Below are 20,809 nucleotides of genomic sequence, written 5' to 3' on the forward strand. Positions count from 1 at the left end.
CCCCCTCCATATTTAACTGGTAGGGTACATCACGTTGTGTTGTCAGTACGCGTGGATATCACTAGTCTAGCCTTATAATTTGCGTAATTACCGGTGGTAGGAGGTCTTGTGAGTCCGCACGGGTAGTTACCACTACCCTGCCTATTTCTGCCGTGAAGCAGTAATGCGTTTCGGTTTGAAGGGTGGGGCAGCCGTTGTAACTGTACTGAGACTTTAGATCTCACATCTCAAGGTAGGTGGCAGCATTTACGTTGTAGATGTCTATCGGCTCCAGTAACCACTTAACACCAGGTGGGCTGTTAGCTCGTCCACCCACCTAAACAATAAAAAAAACTTTAAGAACAGCTGCATTCCTAATATCATTGAACTATGCGGAACTAATATCAGTTTTAAATTATTTTAATTTTTCGAGTTTGATTCGTTCACTGTTAAGACCGCGACTTCAACATCAGTCCACTTAAAGCTTTAACCCTGATACTTTAAGTTCGCTCACCTAAAGTAGTCAAAGCGCTTCTAGTTTCGTTGAAAGCTTTTAGATCATCCACTCCGTCGATATTCGGACTGCCGCCTTGATTCAAATAGTGTAATGTGTCTTGATGTTCTGTAACAAACAAATTTTTTTCAAGTCTCATATGTCATATATACATGTCGGCACAACGTCACTATTTGGTTAACTAAGATTAGTTAAAGTTAACTATTTCCTTAACATAAAAACTGCTTAAGACATAAGCTACCCCCACTATTTTACTTCACTATTTTACTTTCAATACGAGATCCTGCGGACTGAAAGGTAAGCAGTCGACGTCGCCCTAAACACGTCATTATGAATCCTCCCGATCCACTAACGGTGCTTTCAAGCACCTCAGCACCGGTCATCGTTCTCGTCGAACCCGTCGCTTACAACGATGGGCTCGAAGAGTAAATTAACCCACAGACACAGCCCACTGAGTTTCTCGCCGGATCTTCTCAGTGTCGCGTTTCCGATCCGGTGGTAGATTCTGCGGAGCACTGCTCTTGCTAGGGTTAGTGTTAGCAACGTCACCAGACTAGAGCCCCATAAGCTCACCTACACGTTGGGGTTACGCTGACATAGCCTCCCAAGGCTATCAGTTTAGATAGAAAAAAATACGAAAACAAAAAAAAACGGACAAGACATTTCGACACGAGTAGCCGACCGAGGCGGAGCTCTCTGTTGTTATCACTTTACACTTGAAATGCAATAAATGGAATTTATTGGAAACGTGAGTCTTACCGTCACAATGGAAGGCAATGATAATGATGAAGAGAATAACGTCAACGAAGCTGATATGAAATAAAACTATGCGTTCAACATTCATTCGCCGTCTCTCTTACCAGCTAGCACGACATCTATCTCTCTCACTCAGTCGTGCTCCATATCTGCCATTAATCCATAAATTCCGTTCCTACACATATTAAGGTCATATGTATCGCTTAAACCACCTTTCATCCCTCGCTATGAGCAGTTCAATAAGCTTCATAGCACTCAGCTCCTAGACTATAACAACACTTACCCAACTTCAGGTGAGGCATCAAAGCAGAAGCGGCACACAGCTGATAGAATATGTGGTAGTTCCTCTCGCCGGGACTCTGGTACACCACCCTCGACTTCTCGAGCAGGTACGTGCGCATACTGGCCCCGGATATCCGGTACTGGCTGTCGAAGTGTATCTCTATGAACTTGCCGAAGCGCGACGAGTTGTCGTTGCGAGTTGTCTTCGCATTGCCTATCGCCTGTTGGAGAATACCCAATGTTTCATTACATTTATTGTAAAATTATTTAACTTTATTTATTTATTTATTACACTTCATGTAAAATTTACATTGGCGGACTTACTGCCTAAGGCATTCTCTACCAGTCAACCAAAGGTAGTGTAGAGTAAATAGTGGTAGGTGCAATGAAATTTATATTAAGTAACAAATACATACACAAAAAAGTATATATACACAATCACATATACATACATACATATAATAGTTTGTACAGTATTAAAAGGAACATATTAATAAATTTCCTTAACAAACAACTTCATCTCAATAAGTTCATGACGATTTTTCCAACAGCATTCGCCGAACCCTTAATTTCAACGCGCAGCGGTTAGTCCTGATCTCATAGTCCTGATCTCTGAATAGTCCTGATCTCGAGAGGAAGCGCATTCCATAGCAGACCATAACTTATGTAATAGATGAGGACGATTCATCGCCTAGAGGTCGAACCAAGGTCCGTCCCGACTACATGACTGGGGAAAACTCCAGCACAATTACCCAACTACCCTCCACGATGTTACCTCGGGTAATGTTTTTTTTATTGCTTAGATGGGTGGACTAGCTCACAGTCCGCCTGCTGTTAAGTGGTTACTGGAGCTCATAGACATCTACGACGTAAATGCGCCACCCACCTTGAGATATAATTTCTAAGGTCTCAGTATAGTTACAACGGCTGCCCCACCCTTCATACCGAAACGCATTACTGTTTCACGGCAGAAATAGGCAGGTTGGTGGTGCCTACCCGTGCGGACTCACAAGAGGTCCTGCCGTCCCTCTTGAAACGCGTGGTATTTGGGCGAGCCTCATGCCACGTGCCGTTACAGCTGTTGGTACCACATACCTCCATGATGGGACTTGAAGCCAGCACTTTCCTCTCGATCTGGGTCTCGCTGACATTACCGCCGACAGCTGCAAAGTATCGCATGGCGTACTTTGCCGACACCGTCTTCCCGGCACCGGACTCGCCGCTGACTGAAGACGCACAACCGGAGACCAGTTCAGAGATGATAACGAGAGGGAGAGGCGGTATATTGTCTTACGAAATATGACCAAATGGCAATTAGGACCATTTATTTTGAACTTCGCGTATTTTTTTATGAAGAAAGTATTACCAGGACAGGTGAACGAGCACGAGCTCAGCCGGGAAGGATGGGATTTGTTGACAGCCCGCCAAATTCATTTCATTATACATTTTTCTAAGAAGTGCCCTAAGCACTAAATGAATTATCAATTTTAGGATATGGCATAAGATTGAAAATTCAATATAGAACTGTTTAATAAACAATTATAGAATATAATATTAATATTAAATGTGTTTAATATTAAAAATATGTTGTTGCGCCGACCCCAGATGACTAGGCAGGAGAGAATGATGATGAATAAACAATTATAGAGTAATAAAAATTATTTATCTTGATATGCCCATGCTCATGCATGCTCTACATGCCCATAACAATGGTCTAAATTGTTTTAATTCTGCAAATCCTTACCTATGATACTCTGATCACTCCGTTCTCGCTCCAGTTTGGTGTAGGCCTCTTCGGAGACGGCGAATATGTGAGGGTCCAGATCGCCCATCGATTGGCCCCGATACGCCATGATGGTTTCATCGCCTTCGATGAGAAAAATGTTTAAGTACGTCCTTCAAAATACACACGACTTAACTTCTTAGTAGCGGTGACTATAGTCCGGCCGCTAAATGAAGATGCTCCTGACGGGTTGTGATCGGACGGACTATATTTGACGTGGCGTTAAGTTTACTTTAAAAACAATTTTGTTATTGATTTGTCCTACTAATCATGATTATCATTGAAAAATTAATCATTCTATCAACTTAGGATAAATGTTGTAATTTTGTGTTCAATTCGGTATTATATTGATTACATTTTTACGACAGAAAGTATCATGAAAAGTCGTAGTTGTTTTCTATGTTATAAATATTCTACTATTCGATTGAGTTGGCAATATTTTGTAAATTTTCTGTATGATGTATTTTTTACTGCCGTTGTAGGTAGGAGAGCATACAGCCCACTTGATGGTGAGTAATTATCGCCGCTTCTGGACATCAGCAGTGCCAGGAGCAGAGCCGAGCCGCTGCCTACCGCTAAGTACTCTCCACAAGCCTCGTTTGGAGAAGGATATGCTCATAAGAGACTTGAATTTTGTGGAGATTCTTTTCAGTAGCCAAACGGCATTCCGAATTACTGCAAAAGTCGCGACGATTTAAAAGCGCCTATGACGGCCCAAATATCAACATTCTGATGTCGTACTTTATTCGATTTTCGCGTATCCTCAGACATAACTTCTTTTTTTTTATTGCCTAGATGTGTGGACGAGCTCACAGCCCACCTGGTGTTAAGTGGTTACTGGAACCCATAGACATCTACAACGTAAATGCGCCACACCACGCCACCTTGAGATATAATATCCTACCACCAGTAATTACGCAAATTATAATTTTGCGGGTTTCATTTTTATTACACGATGTTATTCCTTCACCGTGGAAGTCAATCGTGAACAATTGTTAAGTACGTATTTCATTAGAAAAATTGGTACCCGCCTGCGGGATTCGAACACCGTTGCATCGCTATATATACGAAGGCACCGGACGTCTTATCCTTTAGGCCACGACGACTTAACTAAAACTACTTTAACTACTACTATGAACTATTCGTTAATGTCGTAATATACTGAACGTCTGAAACAATATGAGGAAAATAAAAAACGTGCGATTAAATTGAAAGCGCAGTTTTAATTTCATTTTATTTATTTATTTTTTATTGCTTAGATGGGTGCTCACAGCTCACAGTCCACCTGGTGTTAAGTGGTTACTGGAGCCCATAGCAATCTACAACGCAAATGCGTCACCCACCTTGAGATATAAGTTCTAAGGTCTCAGTATAGTTACAACGGTTGCCCCACCCTTCAAACCGAAACGCATTACTGCTTCACGGCAGAAATAGGCGGGGTGGTGGTACCTACCCGTGCGGACTCACAAGAGGTCCTACCACCAGTAATAATTTCGATATATTTTACTGATCGTAGACTAACATGACTATAGATAATGATTTTTTTTTCCTGTTTCAAAAGATAGCTCTTCATGAACGCAAACACATAAAAAGACACCACTGTGGTACCGACTCTGGTTCTCAAGAAGACCAGCTTCCAATTCACCACAGCCCGTCTCGGAGCCCCCGAACCCAACTCACCGTAAATAGGAAGATCATAATAAGGATTGATGGCCACGAGGACGATCCCGCAGTAAGTGTATATAGCGTTACGATCGCAGAATCTAAAAGATACAAAACAAAAAATCGATTACTAAATCGATTAATTAATCGATTCGATTAATCGAATTAATAATCGATTATTATTTCTGAATAACAATCTTCGTTGAGACGCTGCGTATTTCGATGAAAAACATATCGAGGTATGAAGGTTGTTTGGTTTATGAGAGAGACACTTGAAAATTTTGGAAAAGATATCATAACAGAAAAACATCTTCAGATATTTGAATGGAGTAAAAACTGTTGACGCTATCAACAAATAAAACTCACCTTTAATTACACAAATAAATGTCGTGTATTAAACGCAATGTCCCTTAACCCTTTGACTGCCATGTAGGTCACCGGTGCCCTACGCGGCGCACTCAAGTAATTATGTCGATTTCTGTTACTGAGCGCCTGGATTGCCAAACTTCATCTTCCTTTGTATTAATGTAAGTTTTAGTCTTAGAAATAGATTCATTCTCTTTCCCATAGACACACCTCCTGCTAGGGTTAGTGTTGGCAACACTCCCGGTTTGGGCCCCGTGAGCTCACCTACACGTCAAGAAGCTGAAATAACCTCTCAAGGCTATCAGCATAGGTAGGAGAAAAAGAAACCTTTACGGATTCATTCTTCCCAGAATATACTAGATATTCCGGCGCCTTAGTAGAAGATCGAAGAGAGAAATCGACATAATCACTTGAGTGCGCCGTGTAGAGCACCGATGACCTACATGGCGGTCAAAGGGTTAAACCAAATGGCCTTTTCACCCTACTATATAAAAAAAGATACATTAACAACATTACACATTTTCTAAATACATATTTGAGGAACCACGTAATTATTCGAGCCGGTCTCGGCATCACAGTTAGGTACGCGTATATATCACGCGTACATACGTGTAAAAAAAACAAAACAATTCTTATTTGCGCAAGTGCTGTCCTCAAACATTCCGAACTTATAATTCAGCGTTGAACAAGAAATACAGTTTTGGATGTAAAACGATCTTTTTAAGCCATAGTTGTGCTTGAGTATTGGCTTTTATAAACGAAATAATGTTTCGTGGTTATGAAGGACCCTTGCAGACTTCGGTGCAAAGAGCATTGGCAGATAACCTCATCATGTCTTCTGTCCAGATAGCTGTGACAACCGCCATGCGAACAATTGAGCCAACTTATGTTTACCTATCTGTAGGTTTTTTTTTCTAAGGTCTCAAGTATGCTGCCCCACCCTTCAAACAAACCGAAACGCATTACTGCTTCACGGCAGAAATAGGCAGGGCGGTAGTACCTACCCGCGCGGACTCACAAGAGGTCCTACCACCAGTGATTACGCAAATTATAATTTTTGATACTTCGGGTTTGATTTTTATTACACGATGATATTCCTTCACCGTGGAAGTCAATCGTGAACATTTGTTGAGTACGTATTTCATTAGAAAAATTGGTACCCGCCTGCGGGATTCGAACACCGGTGCATCGCTCGACACGAATGCACCGGACGTCTTATCCTTTAGGCCACAACTACAAGGTGATTTGAGGAGCTATTCTCGATTCACCTTGACTGGTACGCGAGCTTAGGGGGCTCGGGCTGGATGTCAGCAAAGACATCTACCCTAGCAAGAGCAGTGCTTCGTTGAATCTACCACGTGATCGGAATCGCGACCCAATGACCCCCGGCGAGAAACTCAGTGGAACACCGACTTTATTTGTTAAGATAAAGCGTGGAATTCACATGTCGATTATGTGTCCCGCTAATATAAGGCGGGTTGTAAACTAGTTAATCTGTCTATGCAACGAAAAGACAGTCAAGTATATCAACTAATATATTATAAACGTGAAGGTTTTATCAATGGCCACGTCACAAAACAATACATTACGTCACACAACAAATAAACCGTACGTGCAGCCGATAAGGAACTTAAACGCTCTTTCATTACACTTCGTATTGCCCACTGAGTACTGAGTTTCTCGCCAGATCTTGTCAGTGGGCAACGTTTCCGATCCGGTGGTAGATTCTGCGAAGCACGGCTCTTGCTAGGGTCAATGTTAGCGACACTTCCGGTTTGAGCCCCGTGAGCTCACCTACATGTTAGGGTGAAGCTGAAATAGCCTCTCAAGGCTATCAGCATAGGTAGAAGGGAAAAAAGTCCGGCTTTAGGGAGTTTTTTTTTTCGTGTTCTGGTACCAACCAGGCTTGGGCAAGTTTAGAGCTGACCTAATTAATAGTTGTGGCCCAAAGGATAAGACGTCCGGTGCTTTCTTAGTATTATTCTAGTATCGTGCGATGCACCGGTGTTTGAATCCCGCAGGCAAGTACAAATTTTTCTGATGAATAACGTATTTAACAAATGTTCACGATTGATTTCCACGCTGAAGGAATAACATCGTGTAATAAAAATCAAACCCGCGATATTATAATTTGCGTAATTACTGATGTTAGGAGCTCTTGTGAGTCCACAAGGGCAGATTTTTTTTTTAAGTTAACTCAAATTTGTGCGGAGTTGGAACGTTTGCCTACGTTTGCCGCTAGAGGCGCTGTTTCAACTACATACAAATTGAGTTAACTTTTACGCTATCGAGAACATTAAAAAACTCGCACTAAGCACACAGATGAGCCGAGAGCTCGTTAATCTGTATACGGAATAAAAATAAACACTTTCTATTCATTCATTGGTTTGTAAGGGTCTATTGAATAAGAAATCGACGAGCGAAGCCAGCTGCTTCGTCTAGTTCAGTTATTGCTAGTGCTTCAGCAACGGAAGGGGGCGGCGATCGCATGACATCACCACTGATAATTCATCTCATGGTTAAGCGGCACTAGTTTATCATTATAAATGTTTACTCCATTGCTCATCGCACGATTTGTCAATGGGATTTTTTGTTTGATTAGTGAACATCCTACATCGTAACCTGATCACAGCGCAAATTCCACCATACGCCTCAATTTATAAGGTCGAAATCTCAATTATATTGTATTAGGCTGTCCCGCCCTTTAAACTGGAATACATGACTACTTCGCGACAGAAATAGGCAGGGCGGTGGTACCTACCCGTGCGGACTCACAAGACGTCCTACCACCAGTAATTACGCAAATTATAATTTTGCGGGTATGATTTTTATTACACGATGTTATTACTTCACCGTGGAAGTCAATCATGAACATTTGTTGAGTACGTATTTCATTAGAAAAATTGGTACCCGCCTGAGATTCGAACACCGGTGCATCGCTCAACACGAATCCTTTAGGCCACCACGACTAAAACGATTAGTGATCGAGCTTGGTTATTGAAGACCATAGACATCACAACGTAAATTCCACCATCCACCTCGATGCATAAAGTCGAAATCTCAATTATATTGTATTAGGCTGTCCCACCCTTTAAACCGGAATATATGACTACTTTGCGGCACAAATAGGTCGAATGGTGGTATAATCCTCAAAAAACGCTGCTGCCTCTTCTCCGATGAATCCATTAGCCGAGGATAGAGATGGTGGAATTCTACCATATATACTTGGCGTCGATGATACTTATCAATGGATGATGGTACTGGGGGAAGAGGTCGACCGAAGAAGACATGGATGGAGTGTGTGAATGACGATATGAGAGAGAGAGGAGTGAGTGTTGAGATGACGGCCGATAGAATATGGAAAAATCGCTGTGCCGACTACCTAGTGGGATAAGGTGGAGACAAAGATGTCAATGATGCTTATCAACAATGCTAGTTGCTATGGGAGAAAGGACATCCTTTGCACTTTACCTGACTTTAAGATTATGCAGCACCGCCGGCTCGTGGAGGTACGAGAGTGACGTGAGATCATTTTGGCCGATGAGGAGCGACGGGTTCCGGAGGGGGGGCATGTGTTTCTCATCTTTGATCTGCGAAATTAGATTGGAATTTAAAAAAAGAATCAGCCGTTTTTGCGAGTGGATTCCCTTTATTTGTTACATTCATTATTGAAGTGAAACTTCTTTAGGTGTCGAGAGTAAAATTTGACTCGCGACAGATTCGTTACGGCTAGAGAGAAAAGATACAATTTAGGAAGGGCTAGAGTGAGAAAATAGACAGAGCGTCTCGCGAACCACTCGACCGTCGAGAAAGAGAAAGGACAGAGCGAGCTAGGTCGTTTCTCTTATACACAACATTCCCTATTAGAAGAGAAATTTGATTTAAGAATGAAAAATGAAGAAAACCACAATATCCGCACACACCGCAAAAGAAGTTTCACTTCTTTCACGTACACCAAGTTGCCCGCGCACCTTTTTTTTTTCAGGACGGTCTTTGTAAGTCAAACTTTTCTATTTATCAATAGTTCTCATTTGAGAGACTATTTAATGGGTTTAAAATGATAGTTTAGTATTCTACGTCCAAAGGTACCGTTAAGGGCTTCCAGATTCATAACGGGACAAGATCGATGATACTATAATATTATCAGCGAAACTACACACAACTCCCGACTCTTGTTACAGTTCGAACATCAACGACTCATCAGCGAATCCTGGTTTAGAGTCAGTGGACCGCGTGGGATTTGCTCCTGTAAAGTTTACAGCTCTGGTCTAGTCATGCTCTCGTGTTTGAGTGTGAGCGCCTCCTTCCATTACTCGTTCTCATTGTTGAGCCCTCTCATCCCGTCTCCGGCTACTTGGAGAGTATCGTAGACGATCGAGTCGAGTATGGTGCTGATCAGACCAAGGCATTGGGCTGCGATTTCGAGTTCTTTTACTCTCCGCTTTGCCAATAACCATCAGTTCATAAAGAGCTTTATCTTCGTATTTCCTGGCAAACGGTTGCTATTAGCGAAGACGTACGCTATTGATAAACATTTAATAGATCCCCTCAATGGTCTAGTAGTTAGTGACGTACACAATCCAAGTTCAATTTCCGATCGGAGCCACTATTTAATCTTAAAGATAGCTGCTTTCCGTGTCTGCATGGACTGCGCTGATGACTATGCTTGACTCGTATGAGTCTCTGACACCTATTAAGGACACATGGACAAAAAACCATACTCCACATACTGGAGATAGGACCATCCCCACATTACAGTATTTAAATTTGCGTCTATATAAAAAAAAAGGAATTGTAACCTATACATTATCCGATTCTCTGACGTTTAATGATTAACCTGAGAAAGGCCCTGCTAGCCGATCTTTGATTTGACTTCGATCTGATCGCCACTAAGCTCAGCCGCTAGACCATTTTGAAGATTCCATAAAAATTTCACCGAAATCGGTCCAGTAATGTCCGAGTCTAAAGGGAATATACATACACTAATCGACTTTTATTTATATGGACTGGAGGAGCCATAACAATTTGGCTGTAAATTGTGTCTAGACAGCCAATTCGGTCAGACAGGCAGACTACACGGCGCGACTGCTGTTTGTTTGCTCAATGCCAGACACGGGCATCATGAAACGAATTTTGAAGAGTCCTTAATGATGGACGATATATTGGTCATTCTCCTCTAATTAACAAAACATGAGGCATCCATTCTGAGCGGGCTCAGAATTCTTTCCACACCAGTGAATTCCAGCTGACGATTGCATTACGCTGGTATAATACTCACAAAATGCTACTGCCCGTTCTTGGATTTTTTTTTCCTACCTAAGCTGAGAGCCTTGAGAGGCTATTTCAGCGCAACCTTAACTACTTAGTAGGTGATCTCACGGGGCTCAAACCTGAGGCCATTACTAACACGAACCCTAGCAAGAGCAGTGCTTCGCAGAATCTACCGCCGGATCGGAAACGCGACCCACTGAGAAGATCCGGTGAGAAACTCAGTGGGCTGTGTCTGAGAGTTAATTTATTCGTCGAACCCTTCGTCGCAAGCGTGAGTTCGGCGAGGTCGATAACCGGTGCTTGAGGTACCTAAAAGCACCGTTAGTGGATCGGGAGGATCCGAAATGACGTGTTTTGGGCGACGTCGACTGCTTTCCATTCTGTCCGCAGGATCGGGAATGTAGTTACCGGCGGCCACGATGAGAGGCTTCTCGTGTCGTGCCGCTTTGTCTAAGTGGTTCTTGAATGGATTCCGCAATCACTATTTATACTACCAGCAGAAAAAGGATGGGGTAATGCTATTACCGATAGACCGACACCACAAAGCTTAATTATTTTAATGAAAGCAAATGAAGCTGTTATATCTATGAAGTCACAATCTCTTAATTTAGTAACAGTTGTGATTTGAAACTCTAGGAAATGACATTCGAAATGTAAAAGTGTATAGGATTTGGCCTGTGGTAGAACGAGATAGAATATTTCAGTGTTTCATTACTATTCTGTGCGCTGAATTCTACCCACGTTTTTTTGTAGCTCGCACTGGTAATTAAGAGGGGCATGACTGGTGGCAAACTTAAGCTATAAAGCCCGAATTATGGCTTGGTTTGATTTGATTTGATTGAAGATAATTACTTTTATTTGTCTTATTTCATCTGTCTGGTCTAGTTTCACGATTAAAACGCCGGATCGATAGTCGGATGTTACTGTAGCGCTCTCCCACACCTTCTCCGGGTGCTCCACCCATATCCTGGCACCCTGGAACAAAAATAAATATCAGTTCATCATCATGATCATCGTTTATCGTATTCAAAGAGAAAAATAGGCGAGATCAGATCCCCAATATTTTTTTCCTACCTATTCTAGTAACCTCGATTATCCTAGATTCGCCGAGCTGTGGGTGAGCCTACGGGGCTCAAACCTGACGACGTTGCTAACACGAACCCTAACAAGAGCCGTACTTCGCAGAATCTACGTCCGGACCGGAAACTCGACCCACTAAAAAGATGCGGCGAAAAACTCAGTGGGCTAATCGCCAACATTGTTGCATGAACCTATACGCATGGGCTCATAATAATCGATGTCGTCGTGCCCTAAAGGATAAGATGTCAGATGCATTCGTATCTAGCAATGCACCGGTGTTCGAATCCCGCAGGCGGGTAGCAATTTTCTAATGAAATATGTACTTGACAAATGTTCAGGATTGACTTCCACGGTGAAGGAATAAATAACATCGTGTAATAAAACCAAATCCGCAAAATTATAATTTGCGTAATTATTGGTGGTAGGACCTCTTGTGAGTCCGCACGGGTAGGTACCATCATTTCTATTCTATTTCTGCCGTGAAGCTATAATGCGTTTCGGTGTGAAGTGTGGGGCAACCGTTGTGACAATACTGAGACCTTGGAAATCATCTCAAGGTATTTACGTTTTAGATGTCTATGGGCCCCAGTAACCACTTAACACCAGGTGGGCCGTGAGCATGTCCGCCAATCTAAGCAATAAAAAATAATACTAATAATTATGCCCTGGGTATATGTTTATTTGAATCTAACGTAATGACGAGACAATCATTTTACACCTTCAGTCTAACATACCGACTGGTATCAACGAAATAAATAAATAAACGAAATTGTCAGTTAGTATTTTAATGTTTTTAAACTGTATTGTATTAATTGTATGTATATTTATGGAGATATGTATGTGTATATGTATGTGTAAATATATGTATATGTATTTCACTGGAATGGTACACCGCGCGTAGTTCGTTTCCAAATGATTCTTGTCCGCCTGATGGTTGTCTGGAAGAGATCGCTCTTAGCGATAAGACCGCCAATTGTACTTTTTTGTTTTTAATGTATCGCACTGTTTATTAGTTTTTTGGTATACAATAAAGAATACTCCCTCCCTCTCTCTCTCTCTATCTTTGTAATTAAAGCGTTGATATTAACGTCAACAGTTCGATGTTTTAATTAAGTAATCAATTAAGCGGAGGATGGAGTATTCCATTGAAATATCTGAAGAAGTTTTTTTTTTGTTATATACTTTTTTCCCGAAGATGAGATTAGAAGACGTCGCGCCGTGACAAGATCCTTAGTTGAGAGGCTAACAAGGATTTGGAGAGACCGCAGAATAACCAGTCTTTCCAATTTTTCTGTATGGGGCTGAGACGGGATGCTGAGGATGCAAGACTGGTGGTAGGACCTCTTGTGAGTCCGCACGGGTAGGTACCACCACCCCGCCTATTTCTCCCGCCCCCCGTGAAGTAGTAATGCGTTTCGGTTTGAAGGGTGGGGTAGTCGTTGTAACTATACTGTGAACTTAGAACTTATATCTCAAGGTGGGTGGTGCATTGACGTTGTAGATGTCTATGGGCTCCAGTAACCACTTAACACCAGCTGGGCTGTGAGTTCGTCCACCTATCTAAGCAATAAAAAAAAAACATCGTAAGATTGACGCACTAGAATTGCAGTGTTGGAGACGTCTCCTTAGAATTCCGTGGACCACACACCGTACCAACGTTTCGATCCTGAAAGAGCTCAACATCAAGAAGAGACTATCGTCAACAGTCCAAATACGACTCCTCAAGTTCTTCAGGGACATCACTCACACACATGACGACTCCCGTTGAGCAGTTGGTGGGGCAAAGAAAAGTCGAGAGCAAAAGATCTCGCGGACGATCTCCAACACGATGGACCGACCTTATAAAATCTGTGACTCATTCCAACATATATAATTGCTCTCTGCGAAACACCGTGGCACATGGCGTCGCATCGCGAGAGCATCGGTATCGCAGGATCCGACTGATGCATGAACACGATCACTCTGTCAAGAGTGTACGACTAGGAAGAAGATATTTTTTTCCAAATCTTAACTTTAAAATGGGTCTACTGCAAAGTTTATTTTTTATTTTTTTATTGCTTGGATGGGTGGACGAGCTCACAGCCCACCTGGTGTTATGTGGTTACTGGAGCCCATAGACATCTACAATGTAAATGCGCCACCCACCTTGAGATATAAGTTCTAAGGTCTCAGTATAGTTACAACGGCTACCCCACCCTTCAAACCGAAACGCATTACTGCTTCACGGGAGAAATAGGCGGGGTGGTGGTACCTACCCGTGCGGACTCACAAGAGGTCCTACCACCAGTACTGTTGCAAGAACATCGCTTAAACCAATAGCCTTGAGAGGCTATATCAGCGTAACCTTAACTAGTAGGTGAGCTCACGGGCTCAAACCTGACGACGTTGCTAACACGAACCCTAGCAAGAGCCGTGCTTCGCAGAATCTACCACCGGATCGGAAACGCGACCCACTGCGAAGATCCGGCGAGAAACTCAGTGGGCTGTGTCTGTGTGTTAATTTACGTCGAGGCCTTCGTCGCAAGCGACGGCTTCGACGAGAACGATGACCGGCCTTTCATCCCTCGACATATATTATTTTTTTAAATAAAGTTATGGGGTCAGAGTTGGTATAGTCGGAGTTATATAGCATATAGTAGAACTCATATAAATTCTATATAACATACTTTTCCAATAGACTTTTGCTAATCAGAACGGGACCCTTAAATCCAGAACGAGACCCTTAAATCTCAAGCCGCAAACGCTGTCATCATTTACGCTTACAAATATCGAAATACGACAGTTATCTATTTCCGAATCTCACGTTATCGCATTTGATTTATCACTTATCATTATTGTTTGTATTAGCGAAATGGTTGTGGCACCATGGCCGGCTCGTATTGTGATGCAAGTGTTTATTTTAAAAGATTCCTTTGGCACATTTGAGTAATCATTATGGAAGATTACACAGCACATCTAAGATTCGGTGTCACAAGAACTAGACTAGGTCTGTATGACCATATAAGATGTCTAATAAATTATGAATACATGAGCTAATCCGCTGATTTTTTTTTGCTTAGATGGGTGGACTAGCTCACAGTCCATACAACATAAATGCGCCAACCACCTTGAGATATAAGTTCTAAGGTCTCAGTATAGTTATAGTACAACAGCAGCCCCCGCCCTTCAAGCCGAAACGCATTACTGCTTCAATTATAATTTTGCGAGTTTGATTTTTATTACACGATGTTATTCCTTCACCGTGGAATTCAATCGTGAAGATTTGTTAGTACGTAAGATGATTGGTAAATTTTTGGACGCACTAGTCCGAAGATCCAAATTTGCGCTAGATTTTTTATTTATTTTTTATTTTGTTTCTAGCGTACTGTGAACCCGCACGTGTAGATTCCACGGTTGTAGCTGTTTTTGCCGCGAAACCTTTATACGTTCTGGTTTAAAAGGTAGTACAACCGTTATACAGTGTAATCAGGGCGTCATGTCTCAAAGTGAGTGGTGGAATTCATGTTATGATGTCCATGGCCTTCAGTGGCCAGTTAACAATAGGTCAGTCGTAAGCTAAATGTAAATTTCACAAATTTAGCTGGTTTGATTTGCATTACACCATGTTCTAACATCATGGGAGTCGTTCGTGAACAGAGATATCAATAAAAAAAAAATCCCTACCAAATCATCGATAGCCAAAGGGACTCTTCCAGCTACTCTATGACTAGGTGAGCTCATAGGCTCAACCTGGGAATTTGCTAAACCTGGCCCTAAAAAGAACAGTGTTACACATAATCTACTACCGGACCTGAATCACCACTCACCGAGAAAAGTAAAATAAATATATATGTATTTTATATATATACTATACTAACATGACATTTTATTATTGATTATTTACGACATCACATTAAAAACCTCCAAATAACACTATTTCTCCACTATTTAATGGATGTTATAATATTATACATATAAACCTTCCTCTTCAATCACTCTATCTATTAAAAAAACCGCATCAAAATCCGTTACGTAGTTTTAAAGATTTAAGCATACATAAGGATATAGGGACAGAGAAAGCGACTTTGTTTTATACTATGTAGTGATTGTTAAATAAATATATTATTGTTACATTACTTTAAGTTATTCAATCAAGTACTATGAAACGCTATTATTATTAACTTCTTCTCTTCTCTGTCGCTTCCTCATTACTGAGGGTCGCGACCACCTTGGTCCAGTTTTTGCACCAGCTTCCTCCAATGCTGCCTGCGTTAACTAAACATATTTAAAAATTTCAGTACTCATACGTTGCATTCTGATTTTTATGACCAGTTCGGTTTCATTTGAATATTGACTTTCCGACCCATCACACAGGATAGTTTATTGCCAGAAACATACTGGGAGGTGGTAACAATCAATACAGACTGAACCAGCAAAAATTCAACAATGCAAAAGTAAATACGAAAAGAACATCATTTTATCACTTCAATTAAGATTATCTAAATGCTGATTGCACAAAAGTCCGTGACTTTTCAAGGTGTGATGTCATACAGTCATTTCCTGGTTGCACAAGGTTACTATGATAATTAACAAAAACATTTTTTTTTTCATTTAACACTAATTCACAAAATCATCTTTATTGAATAGATATTTATTAATTATGTTTTAAAATTAGCATTGTAAATTATTATTTTATTGCTGCTGGTTTGAGGTCAAGCCTACGTCATTCCGGTGTTAATTATTTACTGCTGCACATAAATGTCAAAATGTAGGTGACCAGATATCTAAAATCAGTCTTGTATTGGCTATCTAATCTTTAAACAGGAAAGCAGGAGTCCTTGACTGCCTTGTCACAGGAATATATAAGATAGCGAAATTTAGTCATATGAGCTATCAGTATCCTGCCACTAGTAATTGTGCTAATTTATCCTTTTTAGAGGGTTTGAATTTTGTTAAAGGCTACTCAATATAATATAATCATTGTGGAAGTTATTTAGGTCTTATTTTTTTGGAAAAATTGAGAGTTCCCATTGTGTTTCATCTCAGTAGATTTGATCATATCAGGTGTCTTGTTAAAATAGATCTTCTAAGTTGTCAGACCTAACTTTATCGCTAATGGGTGCTAGGCTAATGGGTGCTAAGCTAATGGGGGTGCTAAGCTAAAGTTAATGGGTCTCTGTTACAATATAATCATGTCATAATAATCATCATAAGCCCATAGTCGTCAACTGTTTGACTTAGGTCTCTCCCAATTTACAAGATTGAGCTCAGTGTTAAGCTCTTCTCATCCACTTATTGCCTGCTACCCTTTACAACCAAGAGAAGGTTATTAGAGGAGGCCACAACCCCATCAGCATTGAGGTTTTTTGATGCAAGGTGGATAGGACCCTTCACAAATTATCTGTATTATTATTTATAGTAACTATATTTATTCGATTTATAGTTAGCTCAAAAGTTCTTAAAGTGGGTAAATTAAAAAGTATTGTCTGCTTATATTGATTACATTACCAATTACCAATCAACCACATGTATACAAAATTTTGAAAACATAATTTTTTGATAACTAGCTTATTCTGGGATATCCTTAAAATTTAGTATTGTAATTAATAGTTGTGCTTTTGCTCTTAGTAATTTCAACCAATGTCAAGAAAATTCTATATGAAAATTGCATTGTAAAAATAAACACAAGTTTTACATTCACTAAGTCTAAGGTTATATTCAGTGATCAAGTTATTTTAACAAAATATACTTTGTTATTGTAATGCTTTGATACAGTTAATTTGAATTAAACCATTACATAATACCTATTAGATATTTTAGAAATATTTTTGTACACATAAATATTCTTGTCCCAATGATTTTTGTTTTTCTAATAGGAAATAAATTTCTCTATGGTAAAAAATAATAATTTGTTTTATTAATCTAATGTATGTTCTCTGACCAAGATAAAACAAAAAAATTCGATTCATTTAGTTTTGACAAAATTGATGAATAATTTTAACAAAACATTTGACAGGTCCAATATTGTTTTAAACATACTTGTGTATTTTTTTTTTTTGAATATTTGAAGACTTCTAAAAGAGAAATTAAATAAATAAAAACTTTCCTATCATCATTTCACTGTCTAACATGCATAACACAACAAGACTTAGATCATTTTTTCCGAAAGCACGCAAGTGTGATATTTAACTATGAGACTGATAGGTAGTAAAGGTGATTAATTATTACTTCGTTAGTTCATGTACTGCCAGATTGTTTCTATAATTGTTGTGAACGGTTTAAAAAACAAATAAGACCTCTTCCATGGATTCACCCTTTTTACGAAAATTTGTTTTTAATTTTTTTTTTTTAATTTAGCAAAGTGCCACAAATTCATTTGAGTTTATAACATTACCTTCGTGTACAATTCCTTCGTTGTCATGTTTTCTATTGGAGAATCTTAAGAATTAAATAGGAATTTTTCACTTTTCACTTTTTCATTTCACCACGAGATCATAGCTTCGAAAATACATTTTATTAAAAAAACTAAGGTAGAATTAAATTTGCTATTTTTCTGAAAAAATACGAAACGTCACTGCATTGTTATTGACATTTACATTTCACATACATTCAGTGTTATCAGGCTTTATCAACTATTTTGCAAAACATTTTGCGAAATCAATGGTAGTATACCAAACTAGAGAAAAGGTCTTATTACACTATCAAGGAAATTAATATTCTAATAAGAAAAAATTCTGTTCACAAAAACAACAAAGAATTGAATGTGTAGAGAATGGTAGGTAGTTTCTTCCTTGATTTCTAAGTTCCGTAAATTGTCTCGTTTTCCCACGGTGCTGCCATAATAAAATTCAAAATGTAGGTTATAGAAACGATTCGTTTTACGCTATACTTGTTGTGATCTAAATTAATTAATAAATGAAACAAATGAAGTGTAGTTTGTTTAACAAAAGCCTTTATTTGCAAAAAACCCCAGCCTTCTATATTTCTTATAAAGACTCAGAATTAAAGAATTTAGTCCTAAAAAGCATTCAGCTACAACTAAGTAATACAAAATCGACAAAAATGTATTCATTTTCATAATTTTGTTTGAAGTTTATTCAAGTCGCCGTTGTTGACATCTACGAATCTACGAGATATTCTAGTTTTCTTGCGTCGGGAACCACGCCTGACAAGCTTCGGTAGCAATCTCACACAAAGCAGTGAAAGTCTTGCTACGTGAATCATAATCTGAAACAATGTTTAACATGTTTAGTGTGATTTAAACTTAATTATTTATTTATAAACTGACGGCATCACCCAAACGTTTGAGTAACTAGATCTTGAGCCTAGCCGTCACAAGAGTCACGCTTTATGAAAATAATATACTATTACAGACCCTAATCCCTTTCTTGAATGCAGTGTAAGATAGACTGACAAGTAGACCATCAGATAAGTGGTGGTGCTGCTCGTTGTAGTTAAATACTTCTTTCAAAAATAAACTTCCTAAACCTCTCTGGAAGAGAGTCTGTCATGACTTGAAAGGAATATCGTGTCTGGAAATTAATCTCAGTCTTTCTGCAGGAAAAAAATATCTCGAACTGATTAAAGCTCTTGTTGCCTTTGCATAATTCGCGTAATTGCCGGTAATAGGGCGCGTTGAAGCCCACAAGGGTTGTTACCAGCACCCTGCCTATCTCTGTCGTGAAGCAGTTACTTCCGTTTTGGTTTGAAGGGTGTCGCAAGCGTTGTATTATAAAACTGAAACTTAGAACTCATGTCTCAAGGTTTATTTATTTTTTATTTTTTATGGTTTTATTTTTATGGTTTATTTATTTTTGGACTTCAGTAACCGCTTAACACCCGGTGGACCGTGAGCTCGTCCACCGAAGTACAATTAAAAAAAAACTTTTTCGGATAAAGTTTATAGATTACTTGCCCGTAGGTCCCCTTTTTCCGAACATAATTCCATTCATCGGTGCGTTTTTGTAGTTAGCCTCGCTGAAGTCCAACAGACACAGCAAGATGGCTACAATGCAGAAAGTGACTGTCATTCTCATTACAGCTCTCGACATCTGAAAATGATTAAATTTTCGATTTAGTTCAGTTTTTTTAAATTAAATGTAAAATGTTTATAAGTGAACCAATGTAATCAGTGAAAACGGCAGCAGAGTTCTTAAGCGCCAAATGGAAATTAGGAAAAGATTTTAACGCAATCAAAATGATGGGTTCAATTCGATAAAATGACACCGCTGCGTAAATTAAAATGCTTCTGATATCAAGAAAAATCCTATCTTGTACTACATTAAGGACTATTATAATATACATAATTTTCACATAAGGTTCACAATTGGCTCATTATAAGTGTGTGAAATGTGCAATAACTGAAAACAAATAATCGTGATTTTACCTTTTATGTTATTTTTCCTGTCTTGGTAACCCGACCGATGTCAGCTGTCAACTGATGTCTAATCCCGAGTTTCCCGCCAATTTATACCAAGATTTTAGAAAATGGCGTCGGAGGCAATACCCTCCTTCGGCTCCTTCAATTATTGGATTAAGTGGATATTAACCGCATATTGACAGTGGACCCAGAGGGATTTTAAGTTTGTTAGTGCATAAAATTAAACTGATATTGAAAACTAAGCCCCATAGGGTGTATAGGGTGTAATCTTAGTTTTTGTGAATTCAGCTGTCTATTAAATTCAATATTCATAAGCTCAGAAATAATCAAAGAATATGGCTACATTATTTTCATATCCATTTGAGAAACAAAGCGTTCTGAATACACAACGGCGTTAAATTCAGTAAATATCACTACTCCCAATCAAACTTACTTATATTATAACGTTTTGATATTTTCACACCACATTCCCTGGAAGAAGACTGCCCATAATTATGGTGAGGAAATAGGTGCCATTGTAGGCAAACGAGCTTGCGGCCCACCTGTGAATGAGTGGTTACAGTCCGACATGCTTGTTAGAAATGCCAGGGACACAGTCAAGCTGCTGCTCACTGCTATTTTTCGCGCTCATAAAATATCGTGGAATTTAATTTCAAAGCTGGATAGTAAGTGGCAAAAATGATATCTGGAACTGTGAATGAATATACTGATTCTAGATAGTATAATCGAAAGACTACTCATCACCGGCAAAATGTAA

The 20,809-nt window shown here is 39.6% G+C and overlaps 2 protein-coding genes across 3 annotated transcripts in view; both read right to left on the reverse strand.

The window, feature by feature from the left end:
* The window catches only part of didum (dilute class unconventional myosin), a 65,827-nt gene extending 47,554 nt beyond the window's left edge, over nt 1–18,273 (reverse strand). For both annotated transcript variants that reach the window (XM_089733811.1, XM_089733806.1), the window contains exons 1-8: nt 18,067–18,273; nt 11,466–11,588; nt 8,814–8,932; nt 4,995–5,077; nt 3,276–3,398; nt 2,627–2,757; nt 1,533–1,752; nt 494–601 (exon numbers count right to left, since the gene is read on the reverse strand). In XM_089733811.1, coding sequence (XP_089589937.1) covers nt 494–601; nt 1,533–1,752; nt 2,627–2,757; nt 3,276–3,398; nt 4,995–5,077; nt 8,814–8,932; nt 11,466–11,588; nt 18,067–18,093 — 934 coding nt within the window. In that variant the 5' untranslated portion in view covers nt 18,094–18,273. The remainder of the gene's footprint in view (nt 1–493; nt 602–1,532; nt 1,753–2,626; nt 2,758–3,275; nt 3,399–4,994; nt 5,078–8,813; nt 8,933–11,465; nt 11,589–18,066) is intronic.
* A 329-nt stretch (nt 18,274–18,602) lies between these two features.
* On the reverse strand, nt 18,603–20,186 carry IMFa (IMFamide). Its single transcript, XM_028177964.2, has 3 exons — nt 20,059–20,186; nt 19,588–19,723; nt 18,603–18,899 (listed from the first exon to the last, which is right to left on the reverse strand). Exons 2-3 carry the CDS (start codon nt 19,721–19,723, stop codon nt 18,811–18,813), a joined length of 225 nt encoding a protein of 74 aa, XP_028033765.1. The 5' UTR covers nt 20,059–20,186; the 3' UTR covers nt 18,603–18,810.
* Between the last annotated feature and the right edge of the window lie 623 nt (nt 20,187–20,809).

This window comes from Bombyx mandarina, chromosome 02 (assembly GCF_030267445.1).
Source record: "Bombyx mandarina strain Sakado chromosome 02, ASM3026744v2".
NCBI lineage: Eukaryota > Metazoa > Arthropoda > Insecta > Lepidoptera > Bombycidae > Bombyx > Bombyx mandarina.

Bases quoted from the DNA above. Each gene is read 5' to 3' on its own strand.
- IMFa (XM_028177964.2), bottom strand. From the start codon at position 19,723: ATGTCGAGAGCTGTAATGAGAATGACAGTCACTTTCTGCATTGTAGCC. The intron at 18,900-19,587 runs GCAAGTAATCTA...ACATTGTTTCAG, and splicing joins CGGAAAAAGGGGACCTACGG to ATTATGATTCACGTAGCAAG.